The sequence below is a fragment of the Geotrypetes seraphini genome, chromosome 3 (genome assembly GCF_902459505.1).
Source record: "Geotrypetes seraphini chromosome 3, aGeoSer1.1, whole genome shotgun sequence".
Classification (NCBI taxonomy): domain Eukaryota; kingdom Metazoa; phylum Chordata; class Amphibia; order Gymnophiona; family Dermophiidae; genus Geotrypetes; species Geotrypetes seraphini.
Genome location: NC_047086.1, coordinates 351,331,471 through 351,347,562, shown reverse-complemented (window position 1 = coordinate 351,347,562; position 16,092 = coordinate 351,331,471). Strand labels below are relative to the sequence as shown.

Sequence of the window (16,092 nt, the reverse complement as noted above, 5' to 3'; positions counted from 1 at the left end):
GATAAGGATGTATTGAGAGAGAGGCAGATTAGGTTTGCCTCGGGCACCTGATAGCCTTGCACCAGCTCTGAACCAGAAAATTTGCTTAGCCTACCTTCACTGTGCCATTTTGATATCTGGATTTATTTATTTTTTTTTTTTTTTCCATTATATTTTTATTTTCAAATTTTACAAAAAGTGTACATAATAATAAAATACATTTGATAAATGCATGGTATCACTTTTATATCTAATACAATGTATGTCTGAATTTGATTTTCCCCTTCACCCTCCCCCCACCCTTTTATTGCTTTAATATAATATTTTCAAATTTTATAAAAGTATACAACATATTGGAATACAATTGATAATTATTCAATAACATATTTATATCTAATACAATATATTCTGGATAAATTTTATTCATTTTCCCTCCCCCCACCCTTCTATTATTTTTTAATCATTTGTTACATTTTGTATCATATATTATAATATATTATATATAAATTGTTTTCCTTATCCCCCCTATATGTGTGTCATAAAAAAAAAAATCTCTAAAAGAAGAAAAGAAGAAAAAGTATTCTATTATTTAATTATTACAGTATTTTGTCAATGGCCCCCATATTTTTATAAATTTATTATATGTCCCCTTTTGTACTGCTATTGTTCTTTCCATTTTGAAAACATGGCATATTGTATTCCACCAAAATGTGTAGTTTAGGTTGTTGTAGTTTTTCCAATTGTTAGTTATATGTTGAATGGCAACCCCTGTCATAATTAATAAAAGTTTATTATTTTCTGGTGAAATTTGACTTTTTTTTCTCATCATTGTTCCAAATAAAATTGTATCATATGATATTGCAATATGATTTTCCATTAATTTATTAATTTGTGGCCAAATTGAATTCCAAAATATTTTAATATAAGGACAATGATATAATAAATGATCTAATGTCCCTGGTTCTAGATTACAGTGCCAGCATCTATTAGACTTAGAACTGTCTAGTTTTTGTAAACGAGTAGGGGTCCAAAAAGCTCTATGTAATAAAAAGAACCATGTTTGTCTCATAGACGCTGACACTGTACATCCCATTCTCCAAGACCAAATTAGTGGCCATTGAGATGCATTAATTTGATGTCCAATCTCAATGCTCCAAATGTCTCTTAGACCATTTTTTGGTTTTTTATTCAAATATCCAGATATTAATTTATACCACAATGCGGCTTGATGTCCTAGGAAGTCTGCTTTAAAGCATAAGAACTTTAAACTATATTGATTGTTTAATGATTTCCATTCAGGGAACCCAACCTGAATGGCCTGCTTCAATTGCAACCATTTAAAACTTTGTGTTTTATTAAGACCAAATCTATGTTGCAATTGTGAAAAATCCAGCAGTTTACCTTCTGAAATAATATCATCTAGAGATCTAATTCCTGCAATAATCCAGTTCTTCCAAAGGATTTGAGCTCCGCCAATTTTGATCTTGGAGTTTATCCATATGGATTGATTAGTTGATTTATATATTGGGATGGGTGTTAATTTATCAATAAATCTCAATGTTTTCCAAGTATCCATTATTATTTTATTTTCTCTGTATCTTTTAGGTATATTAATACTTGGTAAATGAACTAAATTTAGGGGAAACATAAGGCGCCATTCCAAATATAACCAGTCTGGTGCATTATCTATAAGTTCTGGGAGGATCCAATACATACCCTGACGTAGAATATAGGCTTGATGGTACCTATAGAAATTTGGAAAATTTACCCCTCCCTCCTTAATTGATTTTTGTAAGGTTACTAAAGCTATTCTAGGTGTTTTACCAAGCCAAAGAAATTTTGTTAATATTCTATTAAGCTTCTTATAAAAGGACCCCTGAAAATAAATAGGTATCATACTCATTTGGTAGCAAACCACAGGCAACATCATCATTTTAATAGTTTGAACTCTGCCCCACCAAGATATATGTAATGGGTTCCATTGTTCACATAACTCCGTTACTTTTTTTAATACATATTTTTCATTTTCTTTTACAGTATCTTCAATTGTTTTTTTAACTTGAATGCCTAGATATTTAAATCCTTCTTCTTTCCATATGAATGGAAAAATATCAAATAATCCTTTTACACAGTAAACATTCAAGGGTATAATTTCAGATTTATTCCAATTAATTTTATAACCTGAAAATTTGCCAAACTTATCAATTAATTCCAATAAAGAAGATAAGGTAGACTCTGGATTTCTCAAATAGAGCAAAATATCATCAGCATAAGCCGAAATTTTATATTCCATATCTGAATATGGAATTCCTTGTATCTCCCTCGTTTGCTGTATTGCTAACAATAAGGGTTCTAATACAACATCAAATAACAAAGGAGATAAAGGACAACCTTGTCTAACTCCCCTCTGCAATTGAAAACCATCAGATATCTTATTATTAATATTTAATCTTGCAATCGGGAAGCTATACAATGTTTTTACCATTTGTATAAATCCAGAACCTATACCAAACCATTCTAAAGCCTGATATATAAAATTCCATTCTACCCTATCAAATGCTTTCTCAGCATCTAATGAAACTGTAAATGTCGGTTCATCCATTTTTTTTGATAAGTTTAGCATATGAAATAATAGTCTAGAGTTATTGGAGGAATGTCTTTTAGCAACGAAACCCGTTTGATGCATATCTATAATATGTGGGAGAGCTTTGGCTAATCTCAAAGCCAAAATTTTCGCCAAAAGTTTATTATCAACGTTTATCAAAGATATAGGCCTGTAGTTTGAAACCAAAGTAGGATCTTTGTTTGGCTTAGGCAAAACAATTATTATTGATTCAGCCATAGTACCTTTTATATTACCTTTTATAAGTTGTGTCTGATATAATTTTAATAAATGTGGGGAGAGGATATTTTGAAATGTTTTATAAAATTCTACTGTGTAACCATCACCACCTGGAGCGGATCCAACTCTAAGAGATCTCAATGCTGTTTCTAATTCTTTTAATGATATAGGTTCTTCTAAACTTCGTTTTATATGATCAGGAATCTTAGGTCCATTTATTATATCTAAAAATTTTTTTCCATCTTTTTGTTTCTCCAAATAAGGTTCGGAAGAATATAGATCCTTATAAAAATTTAAAAATTGTTTTAATATTATATTTGTTTGATTTGTTATTATACCATTATCATCTTTTATTCCATTAATATTAGTTCTCCTTTTTTTTGCCTTAAGATAATTTGCTAATAATTTTCCCGCCTTATTAGAATTTCCATAATACACCGCTTGTTTGGAAAACAAATCTTTTCTTATCATTTTTGAAGTTAATTCATTATATTTACCTTTTACTTTCAAAAGAGCTTGCAAAACTTCATATTCCCATTTACTTATCAATTTAGCTTCTAATATTTTTATTTCTTTTTCTAATTCTATATATTGTTTTTTAATTTGTTTCCTAATAAAAGCTGAATATGATATGATATTACCTCTCATAGTTGCTTTAAATGCATCCCATACATTCTCTATAGATGTATCTTCCATTAAATTTATTTGAAAAAATTCATTAATTTGTGTTTTAAAATTTTCCAAAAATTTGTCATCCACAAGCAATGTATTATCAAATCTCCAAAGAGGTCTATTATTTTCTAATTGATCTAATTGTAATTCTATCCATATTCCCGCATGATCCGAAATGATAATAGGATCAATGGAGGCTTTAATCACTTGTTGCACTTTATTTGTTGAAACAAAAATATAATCTATTCTTGAAAATGATTTATGAACCTGTGAACAAAATGAATACTCCTGATCATTAAAATGAAGAATACGCCATATATCTTTCAAATCACATGATTGAACTAAATTATCTAGACCTAAAGATTTAATATTTTTACCTGGTTTTTTATCCAATAATGGATCCATTACAGCATTAAAATCTCCAGCCACCACTAAATTAGAGGCAGCCAGTGGTAATAACATATTTTGTAGCTTTTTGAAAAATTCTGATTGATTCGAATTAGGGGCATATATATTAAATAACGTCAGGGTATCATTTCCCATACCTATATCGATATGTATCCATCTTCCATGTGGATCTGAATTTTTTACTTTTATATTGGCCATACATTTTTTATTTATAAGGATTGCAACCCCTGCTTTTTTACCCACTGCTGGAGCAAAAAAACATTCTTTTATCCATCCACCTGATAATTTCTGTGATTCCTTCATATTAAGATGGGTCTCTTGCAGACAGTAAATATCTGCATTTTGTTTTTTTAAAAATGTTAATATTTTTTTCCTTTTAATTACGTGATTCAGGCCATTGACATTAATAGAATATATTTTAAAAGACATTATATATTTTAATACTTTTCATTATCTTATTCTTCCTCTCCTCTTTCATATTTAATATCCAAAAAATTTTCTTCATGACACACATATTTAACCCTAATGTATCTCCCTTAATTATTCTAATAAATATTCTCCTTATCCCTCCCTTTCCCACCCAATATATTGGCTGCTTAAGGATACACATTGGAATTGTAATCCTAACATTCTCCCCATTCCAGGCAATCAATATTCAATTGTTTAAACAAATTTCCCTTCTAACTATCTATATTGATCTTTTATATTTATTTAATCATTTTCCATAACATTTTATTAATGTATCATTTTCCATTTAACAATATGTTAATTTGTATTTCCTTAGTATTATGATTTCAACATATAATTATTTTAAACATATATGCAGTGTATTATTTAATAATTTTCCTATATTCTGTTCTTTCTTTCATATAATTATTATTGTCTTTTCTTTGTATTGTTTTCCTCCATTTCTTCAAATATTTCGATATGTTATATTTTCTAATTTTTCATAGAGTCTTCAAAACCATCTTAATATATTATTTTAATATATCATAGGTTCTGGTTTAGAGAGAAACTCTTTTAGTTTTTCGGGATCCTCAAAATATAAGGACTTGTCTCCAGATGACACTCTCATTTTCGCCGGGTAGTATAGACCATATTTAAATCCTTTTTCTTTGAGTAGAGGTCTCATGTCTAGTAGTCTTTTCCTTTTAGTTGCTGTGTTTTTGGCGAAGTCTGGTAAAAACCATAATCTTGATCCTTTATAATTTAAGTTTTTATCTTTTTTTGCAGCATTTAGTATCTCTAGTGCTTGTTGGTATCTCAACATTTTGAAAATGATTGGTCTTGGTCTGTTTTTATTTTCTAGATTTTTTATTGGGATTCTATGCGCCCTTTCAATTTCAATTGGTTGTTTCAAGTCTAATTGTAGAATTTTTGGAATTAAATTTTCAAGGAAAAGGATAGTATTTTTTCCCTCTAAATTTTCTTGTATTCCAAAGAGTTTGATGTTCTTTCTTCTTCCTCTATTCTCGTAATCCTCCAGTTGATCTTTTAATTTATTTAATTCCAGGTTGTCGTTTTTACATCTTTTTGATTCACATTCTATAGTTTCCATTTTTGATTCTAGTTCAGTTGTTCTTTTGTTGTTAACTTCCATTTGTCTATGTATATTTAAAATTTCTTCTTTCATTTCAGACATATTAGTTATTGTTTCTTTAAGCATTTGTTTGATTTGTTTTAATTCTTCCATGACTTCAGCTTTGCTTAATGTGTCTGATTCTTCGATAGGAAGTGGTATTTTGCTTGGTGTTATTTGGTCTTGTTTCTGTCTTTTTGCAGATGTACCAGCCTCATTTTTGTTTTGTCTGGTGCTTGCCATGTTGTTGTTTTCTTTTTCTTGGTTATTCTTATTTCTTATATTTAGTCTCTTAGGTTTAGATTTGGTATTCTTAGGTTTTTAATCTCTTTTCTTCCAAGATTTAGTTCTATCTTTTGAAGTAGAAATTTTCTTTTTAAGCCCTTTTCTTTTCCTCAGTTTTCTGTCACAATCTTGAATATTCCTTTTTTAGTTTATTTATCTCTTTAATATTGGCTAGATGGTTATTTTTGATTTTTGATTTTTTTCCTTCTTTTTTCCCTTACCTATGTCAGTTTGAAAAATCTTTCCTTTTTTTCTTTTATTTTTCTCACTTTCACTGTCTCAATGAAGGGGTGGAACATTCAGTCCAACAACATTTCCTTCCCTTAGATCTCTCTCAGATTAGTCAATTCCTTTCACAAGTTTTAATTCACTATTTCTGACATTCACTCTCTCTCAATGAGACACCGTTTCAGCGCTGACAAAAAAAAATTCTTGGTATTTTTTCCTCTCCTCTCACAAGCCCAATCGCAGCCCCGATTGAGGAGAGCAACACTTTATAGAGTTATTTTCCTTTATTTTGACCAACTTGAAGTAACTGTCTTCTGTTTTTTCTCAGCGTCTCTCAATTGCCTCGATGTCCTGTTGCTTCGGTTTTTTTTTTAAGTTTGAAGTTCCGTTGATCCTTTTCTCTGTCTCCTCTCTCACAAGCCCAATCGCAGCTTTGTCAGAGGAAAGCAATATTCAGTTCAGAATTTCTTTTATTTTAGTAAGTTGATATTTATTTGTTATCAGTGCTTTGGCACTTAATTATTGAGAGAAAATGCCAGTATTCCTCTCTCTATCAGTTTTCTTTTTTCAATCCCCTGAGAATGCTATATATCTTTTTCAAATTAAATCTTCATAAGCCTTCTTTCACTTTCTCAGCATTCAAATCAGCATTAATATAATCACGTATTTCTTTTAACTTTTTCCAAGTCTTTCCTTAATATCAGCAGCAATATAAATTATTTGCGTTTATAGAACTTTTTATCTGTTATCTGTCCCATTGCTGAACCATCGTTGAGGAAAAACGAACAAGAAAACTGGCTTCAGGTAAAGGACCAGTTTTTTCTCAGGGCTCCAACATCAGCGTTGACTAGAAAGGGCTGCCTTAAACTGTCATAGTTTAGATAATCAACTGTCAACTGTCTCACATTGGGATCGTTCTTTTTTTTTTTAAACGTTAATCAGTTTTATTTCTTGAAACAGTTCTCTTCTCTACCGTGCCGTATCAATACCTCTAAAAGCTAGTAATATTCAATGCCTTTAAGGTTTTAATTTATTTTCGGCAGGAGAGGGCTGTATTAAATCATCTCATCTGACAGCGATTTCACTTCAAGATCCGTTTCTCTTTAGCTGTTAGTTCAAGTTTTTAACAGCTATTTCTTACCTTCTTGCTGCCTTAACACAGAGATAATCCGTCTCCTTTCTTTTCAAATCTTACTTTAATAACAGCGTTGTTATCCGATTGTTTCTATTTGATAGATTTCTTTTCTGTCAGTTATCTGCCGCGTCAATTCAGCGCTGAGAGAAAAAAAAACCGGCAATCTTTCTTTCAGTTTTCCTCTCTCAGGATCTATCTCGATTTTATCGGAGGAACTCAATATTAGTCTGCATTAGTTTTAAGTTTAATTTAAACTTGTTTTTTATCTCAAAATCAGCAATAAGAGAATTATAATTTTAAAATTTTGCCCAGATATAGAGGAGCGTCGTGATCACACCTCCATCCTGTGTTCGCGTTAAGCCACGCCCCTCTTGATATCTGGATTTAAATTGCCTTATATTTTCTGTATATTTTTCACTAATTGATGGATAGACAAGTTATAGTACGTTCACTGGCTGCCAATGAAGTCAGCAGCCTGCTTGTCTTTTTCTTCTACTTTCTAATTGAGACAAATATTTTTCTTCTGGATTTTGTTAGCTGATAAATCTATTTTGTGCAAACAACTGAATAGCAATTCTGTCTCTATTCCTCATGCAGGCAATCAAGTACCCCACCTATCAGACGAAGGCCCACATGGAGTAAATCATCCTTGGTACGTATCCCCAGAGAAATTCATCAGCCGGCTGACCGAGAAGAGAGCTAAGGCAGAACAGAATTTTCTCTAAATCTGAAATGAAATGTGGTGTGAAAGGGACATGCTGGGTTTGCTACCGGGAAAAAATGCTGCACTACCTTGTCATTTCACTTATTAAGTTTTCTATGGGTGTTCAGGGAGACAAAGTGAAAGTGCCATTTTTTTTGCATTTATATTTGTGACCTGCTGACTGAAAAATAACAGAGAAAAAGGCTTATAAAAGTTGGAGGTGCAATTTTCAGTTTGAAAAGTTTTGTGTACAAAAGGGTAGTAGAATGGGACTATGCAATTTTTTTCACAATTTATGTTTTTTCGTGTTCTGCCGCCGACAAACTGCAAGTGCCTAAAGTAGGGTATGTGATTTCTGGGGTCAATTACTGTTATTGATAAATGTTTCTCACTTTTAAAAACCAATTAAGGTATTACATAAATATACAACCTCCTATTTCAAGAATTCATTAAAAAAAAAAAAAGAGTCTGTTAAATATCGTTTTATAATAAACTCACAAAATTTTTATAGTGAAAATGTAATATACTTATATTTATAAAATAATTAAGATATTACAGTCATTGTTACTACTCATAAATACATACAGTACTCCCCCGAAATTCACGGGAGTTCCGTTCCAGGAACACCCGCAAATTTTGAAAACCCGCGGATACGGTTTAGGAGAGGGCAGCTGGGGCGCAGGCGGGTGTGGGATCATTCTCAGTATTTTCCGAACACCTTTTCTTGGTTCTAAAGTCGGGCTACACCAATCAGGAGAATGAGTCCACGAATTTGGGTGGGGGTTTACTGTATACCCAATGTCCAGAACTGAGGATTATGCAGGTACTGGCAAAATTCAGTATCTGCACCCACATAACTAAGCAGGTGAATTTAGGACAACTGAAATGCTGTCCTAACTTCACCAGCCTAGCTATTGGGACCTCAGGATTTAATATCAGTAGTACCTGCATAACTATTTTGTACTTAAAAACACCCCCTCCCCCCATCCTCCTTCTGGCCTTAAAAACTGCCTCCTCTCCTACCCATCCCCCAGCTCCTGGGAAGTAAAGCCTCACCCCTTTCCCCCTCCTGGAAAGATCCCCCCTACCCCAACCCCCTGAGGTCTAGATAGGTCTCCATGGGCCTTTCTCTATCTCTGGTAGTCCTAGTCGGGGTCATTAGGGGGAGGAGCAAAAGTGCCTGTGTAAAATGGCTGCCACGCCATCTCTCAGCAGCTCAAGGTACTTCATGTAGGGGGCAGTTATGGAGGCCAAGACGGTGATTGGGGGGGGGGGTCTTTCTAGGTACAAAATAGTTACGTGGATTCTGGCAGCTATTCAGCTGGGCTGGGATCTCAAAGTCCCTCCTTGAGGGCCGCAATCCAGTCGGGTTTTCAGGATTTCCCCAATGACTATGCATTGAAAGCAGTGCGTGCACATAGATCTCATGCATATTCATTGGGGGAAATCATGAAAACCCGACTGGATTGCGGCCCTTAAGGAGGGACTTTGAGACCCCTGCGCTGGGGCTTGTATAAACTCCAGTGGCCAGGTCACATAAAATTAGCCCTGAATATTCAGAGCCAGTACCTGTACATGGCCTAGCAATAAATATCTAAGGCTAATGTAGCTGGCTGTGGTAAGCATTTAAAAGAATTCTAAACATGCTAAACATCGGAGGGCTGGTTTTTAGTGGATGACTTTGATCCATTCTTTAGGATGATTTTTTGGATTTGCTATTGATACCCACATGGGCACAGAGCAGTGATGTAGCCACAGGAAGGCCATGGGGGGCCTGGGCCCCTCACACTTTGTGCTCAGTGCCCCCTCCCCCCTTCCCAAACTGGAGTACCTTGAAAGGCTGGTTGGAATTGCTCAAGCCCAGCCAGCCAAAGAGGTCTAGGGCCTGAAGCTCCGCTGGTGTGAGGAAGTTGTGACGCCTCCACTCGTGCAGAAACTGAGCATGCGCGAAGAGCGCCAGCGTTGGTGGCGGGAAAACATTCTGTCGTCTTGCATATACCGTAGAGATTCAGGCCATAGAGTTCTTCAACGGGTGGGGGAGGGGGCTTGGGCATCCCTGCCAGCAAAGGTTAAAGTTTAATAGAGGAGAGGGGGTAGAGAGGAATGGGTACCCCCAGTCCACACAGGGCTCTTCCCTCCCTCCCCCCCAAAAAAAATTAGGGCAGCTGGGTACATCCCTGGCACAGAGAACTTTGCCCTCTCAACTGGCCAGAAGTAGAGTAAAGACTTGGAGCTGGTTCTCTTAAATTACTGCACACTGTAAGAGAGGCATTAATTTAACCACCATAAAATAGTCTCTGCTTCAAACCTAGAGGTGGGATGTGCACCAGCTGTGTATCAGTGAGGGGAAACTGGATTCTTTTCAGGCTAATGATAAGATCCTGGGGTGATATTGGACATAAGCTTTTACAGTCCTACAGGCATCTTCTTCAAATGTGTCTGAAGGGATCTTTGTGGCCTCAAATATTGCAGCCATGTGGTTTGGTTAGAGGTTATTTGATCACCATGATAACATGTTAGCTCCTTTTAGTAGCAGAAGCCAAAAACTGAGCATTGAGTTGCGATAATTGAAACTTACTTTTACATTTTTTTTTCTTCCAGCCACGACAACAGCCATTTATTCTTTCCCCTATGCACATTCCATGTGGAGAACATTACACTGAAACGCACACATCCCAAGGTATTTGGGTGGGTGGGGTTCCACTAATTACAAGTTAGTGAAGACCGGTGAAATATCCAATGAGCAGATAGAAACTGGCTGTTGTACTTACTTGTATAGTTGGTGATGATGAGGTGACCCCCCCACCCCCACCCAGTGGCATAGCGAGGTAAGGAGGCACCTGGGGAGGTGGCACCCAGCATCACCCCTCCTGGACTCTTCCATGCCGTGCCAACCTCCTGCTCCTTCCCCGCTGAGCATGCCTCCTCCTGCTCCTTCCCCACCGTGCACGCCTCCCCCTGTACCTCTTGAAATCTTTGCTAGCAGAAGCAATCAGCATCTCCTACCCGCTGCTTGAGCTGGCCTCAGCTGTCCCGCTGATGTCATTTCCTGGTCCCATGACCAGGAAGTGACATCAGAGCGAGAGCTGAGTCAGTGTGAGCAGCAGATTGGAGATGCTGCTGTTGGTGAAGATGTCAACAGGGTAGGGGTGGGCGGAGAGGAGGAGAGGGGCCGGCGCCCTTCCAACATGGTTCTTGGGGTGGTCCGCCCCCCGCCTCCCCGTGTTATGCCACTGCCCCCACCCCATGCCTTCCACAGACTTTGCTGTTGGATGTGAGAAATTCCACCAAGGAACATACCACAGTCCCATGACTGATGATTCTGAAAGTTGGGATAGAATTAAAGGGTTTCATTTTTGCCACAGTTTTAATTCTTGGCTCCTCTTCTTGGAAAGCCGAGCCATGATCCAGGCTTTAGTCTCGCTCGAGTGTCTCTTTTATTCTGTACCACATATCCTTCTATTACACCCACCAGCTGCTTCACTTTGCCATATGCTGGGCAAAAAGATCTCCTTTGGGGTATGACTATGACCTCAACAGCTGGTCTACAAAAGGGGACAGAAACCAATGCAGTCTAAACTTTGCCTGCTGTCACGAGGTGTGTGTGTGTATCAGCCTTAAAATGAGAGACCCTGGCCTTTCTTTAAACCAGCTTCTCATGTAAGCAATGTCAGATAAAGACCAAGCAGTTAAAGTTAACCTTGTGCTACAGAACTAAACATTAAAATAGCATAATTTTGGTTTTTCAAGATGAGGTCACTGTAAATTCTGTCTTTTATGCCTGTGGCAGTTATAGTTTCTGATTGCTGATCAAAGGGAAGAAGGCGGGAAAGAATGTACTTGAATGTAATATATTTTTGCATGCTGTCCACTTTTACTAAGCTGTGTTCCTTGGTTTGTTTGGTTTTTTTTTTTGCAACATGCAGACAGTATTTTCCATGGTAATGAGGATGCCTATTATTATAGATCTGAAACCAGCTTGGACCGTTGTCCAGTGGACTACAGTTATATGAATGGTACAGTGCCAAATGGCAGTGTGTGCAGTGCCCACAGCATGAACTCCCTGAACTGTTCACAAAACTTCATCCAGCCTTCTCCACTGTCTTCCAATGTCAGCATCCCAGGAAGTGACATCATGAGAGCTGATTACATCCCCAGCCATAGGCATAGTGCCATCATTGTGCCTTCCTACAGGCCAACTCCTGATTACGATACTGTAATGAGGCAGATGAAAAGAGGTGTTATTCATATGGACAGCCAAAGTCAGTCTTTGAGGAACCTCAACATTGGAAACGCACATGCTTACAACCAACCTGAAGACTTAGTTTATAGCCAGCCTGAGATTCAGGAAAGGCGTTCTTATGCAAACCCTTATGGACACCAGGGTGCTTATAACAAACCCATAATTCCAGCTGACCAAGTGAACCCCAACAGTATTGTGCAAACTAAGACAGCAGCCAATGCCATATCCCATACAGTAAGCACACCAGAACTAGCTAATATGCAGCTCCAGAGCAGCCAAAACTACAATACTGCTCATATGTTAAGAAATTACTTTTCTAGACCACCACCTCCTTACCCACGTCCTCGCCCTGCCACGAGTACACCTGATTTAGCAAGCCACCGTCACAGGTACGTCAGTGGTAGTAGCCCTGATCTGGTGACTCGGAAGGTCCAATTGTCAGTAAAGACATTTCAAGAAGACAGTTCACCTGTGGTTCATCAATCTCTCCAAGAGGTCAGTGAGCCTCTTCTGGTGTCCAAACATCATCAATTTCTGAGCAAGCGACACAGTTTTGAGGTCATCAGCAGTATGGTGCGTGGGATGGAAGCAATGGCTTTAAAGACTTTAAATGCCCCTCTGCCACGCAGGAATACACTGCGAGAACAGATGCCACCAGAAGAACCCATGCAGAAAACCCATGAGATCCAGCAACTCCCCCCATTCCATCACAAGAAAACACTTTCGGATGCTACCATGTTGATACACAGCAGTGAGAGTGAGGAGGAAGAGGAAACCTCAGAACCTGTCTCACAGATGATTCATGGGACCATGGAGTACAGTGCCCGGCTACAAGCTGCCCTAGCCAGAATACCAAATAAACCACCTCCAGAGTACCCCGGGCCACGAAAGAGTGTGAGCAATGGAGCTCTAAGACAGGGCCGAGCAAAGATCGCTCTGGCTAGGGCCGAAGCCATAAATCCAAGGCCTTCGCAGATCCCCTGTGTCACTCGTGCAGATCAAGTAGTAATAAATGGGCCTTCACTTGGGCCTTCTATATCTGAACCAGACCTCACCAGTGTAAAAGAAAGAGCCAAGAAAGAACCAGTAAAGGAGAGACCTGTGTCCGAAATGTTTTCTCTGGAGGACAGTATTGTAGAAAGAGAAATTAAAATGAGAGTAAGTACTGTGTTCCTCAATATGTGTTTATTGTTTCAAATCAAGCAACAAAATTATAATGTTTTGTGTTAATTTATGAACAGGAAGCTCTTGCAAAATCCAAAGGAAAAGTCAATTATCCAGGAAAGGCAGGGGAACTGTTAGTTATTAATTGTGGTCCTTTTTTTTCCCCCAGAGCTCAGTTTAATATAATCTTGTGTTTACCCTTTTCAGTGCCAGATCTACTGGAGGCCATATAGGGAGTAATTCTATCACAGTGTAAACCTACTTTTCTCAAAAGCAGCAGTTCCCAATCATGTCCTGGGGTAACCACCACCAATTCCTCTCTTCCTTGCCACCTCCCCTGATTTTCCCCTCCTACCAAATGCCTCCCCATCCAATATATTTTCTTTCTTCTTCCCTCCCCACCATCCCTAGATCCACCAAATGCTCTCCCATCCAGAATACCCTCATTCATTTTAAAATTAGCTGCTCCAGGGGATCTCTGTGAGCCAAAATGTCCTTCCCTTCTTCCCACCTGGCTTCGAAGCCCCCCCTCACCTGTAAAAATGCAAGGAGGTTGCTGGCACATCAGTGATTTTCTAGCACTGCCCGTGTTCTCCCAGGCACTTCTCCTTTGAGGTAGCCCGCCCTCCCTCTGACGCAACTTCCTGTTTCCACTTGGGTAGACCTCAGCAGAACAACAGCGCTGAGGAGGCCACGGGTAGTGCTAGAGAATTGCTGCTACACCAGTGACCTCCTTTCAGTTTTACAGGTGAAGGGTCTTCCCAGTCCATGGGGGGTCTCTCTGGAGCTGTGGGGGCCCAGAGCAGCTGCCCTGATTACCCCCACTAACGCCGACCCTGACCCCAGCCAGTCAAATTTTCAGGATATCCACAATGAATATTCATGAGAGAGATTTGCATGCAGTTTGTCTGCTGGGATATAATTTAGTCGGTGACGGTAAGCAGTTAGAAAAACGCTAACCACTGCTGGCTGTATATTGGGGGGGAATGTTTTTCCTTAAATGTAAGGTTACCAGATTTTCAGGAACGAAAATCCAGACCCACTGCCCCGTCCCCAGGCACGCCCCACCCCCCTCAACCTGGTCACATGTCAGGAGGGCATCTGCGCATACGCGGATGCAATGGGATGACATCACATGCATGCGCACATGTGCGTGCAGTCACTGCGTTGCATCTGCGAATATGCAGATGCCATCCCGACGTTGCTGCTACCTGGAAAGTTTTTCAAAACCTAGATAAAGTGCCGGGTTTTGAAAAACCATCCGGGGGTCTGGACATCTGATAACCCTACTTAAGTGTAGCAAGTGACTGGGGAGTCCTCTGCTATGGCAATCAACATCCCCCTTAGCTTGTAGTAGAGAATGACACGGTGACAAAATTAATCACCGTTCCCGTCCCCGTGGATAACCGCGGGAAACCATCATCGTCATTCTTTAAGGAGAGAGGGAAGAATCAGAGTATGAATGGCCACAACCACTGACCCGCAAGGTTTGCTTTGAAGAATGCTGGTGTAGAAGGACTGAGGCTGAAATAGACACTACAGAATGACAGTCTCTGGTATCCAGAGCAGAGATTGTGATGTCATAATGCCTCATTCCACCAGTGCCTAAGTGCCAATCACATCAGTGATGTCACAATGGCTTCATTATCCTTGGCTCACATAAGAATCAGAGTATGAATGGCCATAACCACTGACCCTCAAGCTTTGCGTTGACAATGCTAGTGTAGAAGGACCGGGGTTGAAATAGACACTAGAAAATGACATTGGATTATTTCCCACGGTTATCCGCAGGGACGGGAACGGTGATGAATTTTGTCACCATGTCATTCTCTAGCTTGTAGCTATATGAGTGTTTTCTTGTTGTGTGAGTTTCTCTGATGCTGTCCAGTACTTACTGTAGCATCATTCCATAACATGGTCTCTCATACCCATCTTCACGAACTTAGATATGTTTAGGTAGTAATATTCCTCAGTTAAAGCCAGAAAGAAGTAGTCCTTTTAAACCAGCATAATACCTCTAGCATTTGGCCACTTTAATACCTGAAGAAGACTTTGACAACAGGATTAAAATTATTTGTCTTTCTGCTGAAAAGCATTAATGTTCATTAATAATAGTGTAAGAATATTGATAAATCATTATTAACGTCAAAGACTGCTTGGGTGATTCTGGGATTTCTCAATCTTGGTTTTACAGAGAGAGTGAATTCCTCGTGCTTCAAAGAAAGTAGCAGTATGGTAGCATTAAAACATAAGGGATCAGTTTTCAAAAGGATCCATTTGGACACTCAGCTTCTGGTACCCCCTATCCATTGATGGTGAAAATATATACAAATAGAATGGAGCTTAAATATGTGTCTGATTGGCTCCATACTTTGTATAAAACGGGACCAGGTCTGGGTTGTTCAAAGTCGGAACTAAAAATGATCTGAATAGCAGATAACCAGTGTGGAGGTCAGCATATTTTTTTCAAGTGACTCAGCAGCATATACTGACCGCCAGCCAAAATATTCAGCCACTATGCAGATAACCTATTTGGAAGGTGTAAAATAAAACCACAGGTTATCCAGAGAGCAGTTGAATATCATTACTATTTGAATCATGACCAGTGCTCAGTGGCGAATGCATAAATTCTGTGCCATTGACTACGTTGCTTGACAAAAATATTTTGAACAATTTTCCCAGGGTCTCTAGAATATAGTCTTGTGCTGCATTCCCCCTGGTATGACACCTGATCTGGACATTTAGGCACAATGTTTATTAGCTCGTGAGTATTTTTTAACAATCCCTTATGGTTTAATGAGAGGAACAAACAAAATCAGAAAAGAAGACTTCAGATCAGAGGTACTTGATTCAG

General features: G+C 38.2%; 1 protein-coding gene across 3 annotated transcripts in view; it reads left to right on the top strand.

The window, feature by feature from the left end:
• The window catches only part of PTPN14 (protein tyrosine phosphatase non-receptor type 14), a 293,466-nt gene that overhangs the window by 223,704 nt on the left and 53,670 nt on the right, over positions 1 to 16,092 (top strand). For all 3 annotated transcript variants that reach the window (XM_033935552.1, XM_033935553.1, XM_033935554.1), the window contains exons 11-13: positions 7,726 to 7,780; positions 10,433 to 10,511; positions 11,758 to 13,232. In XM_033935552.1, coding sequence (XP_033791443.1) covers positions 7,726 to 7,780; positions 10,433 to 10,511; positions 11,758 to 13,232 — 1,609 coding nt within the window. The remainder of the gene's footprint in view (positions 1 to 7,725; positions 7,781 to 10,432; positions 10,512 to 11,757; positions 13,233 to 16,092) is intronic.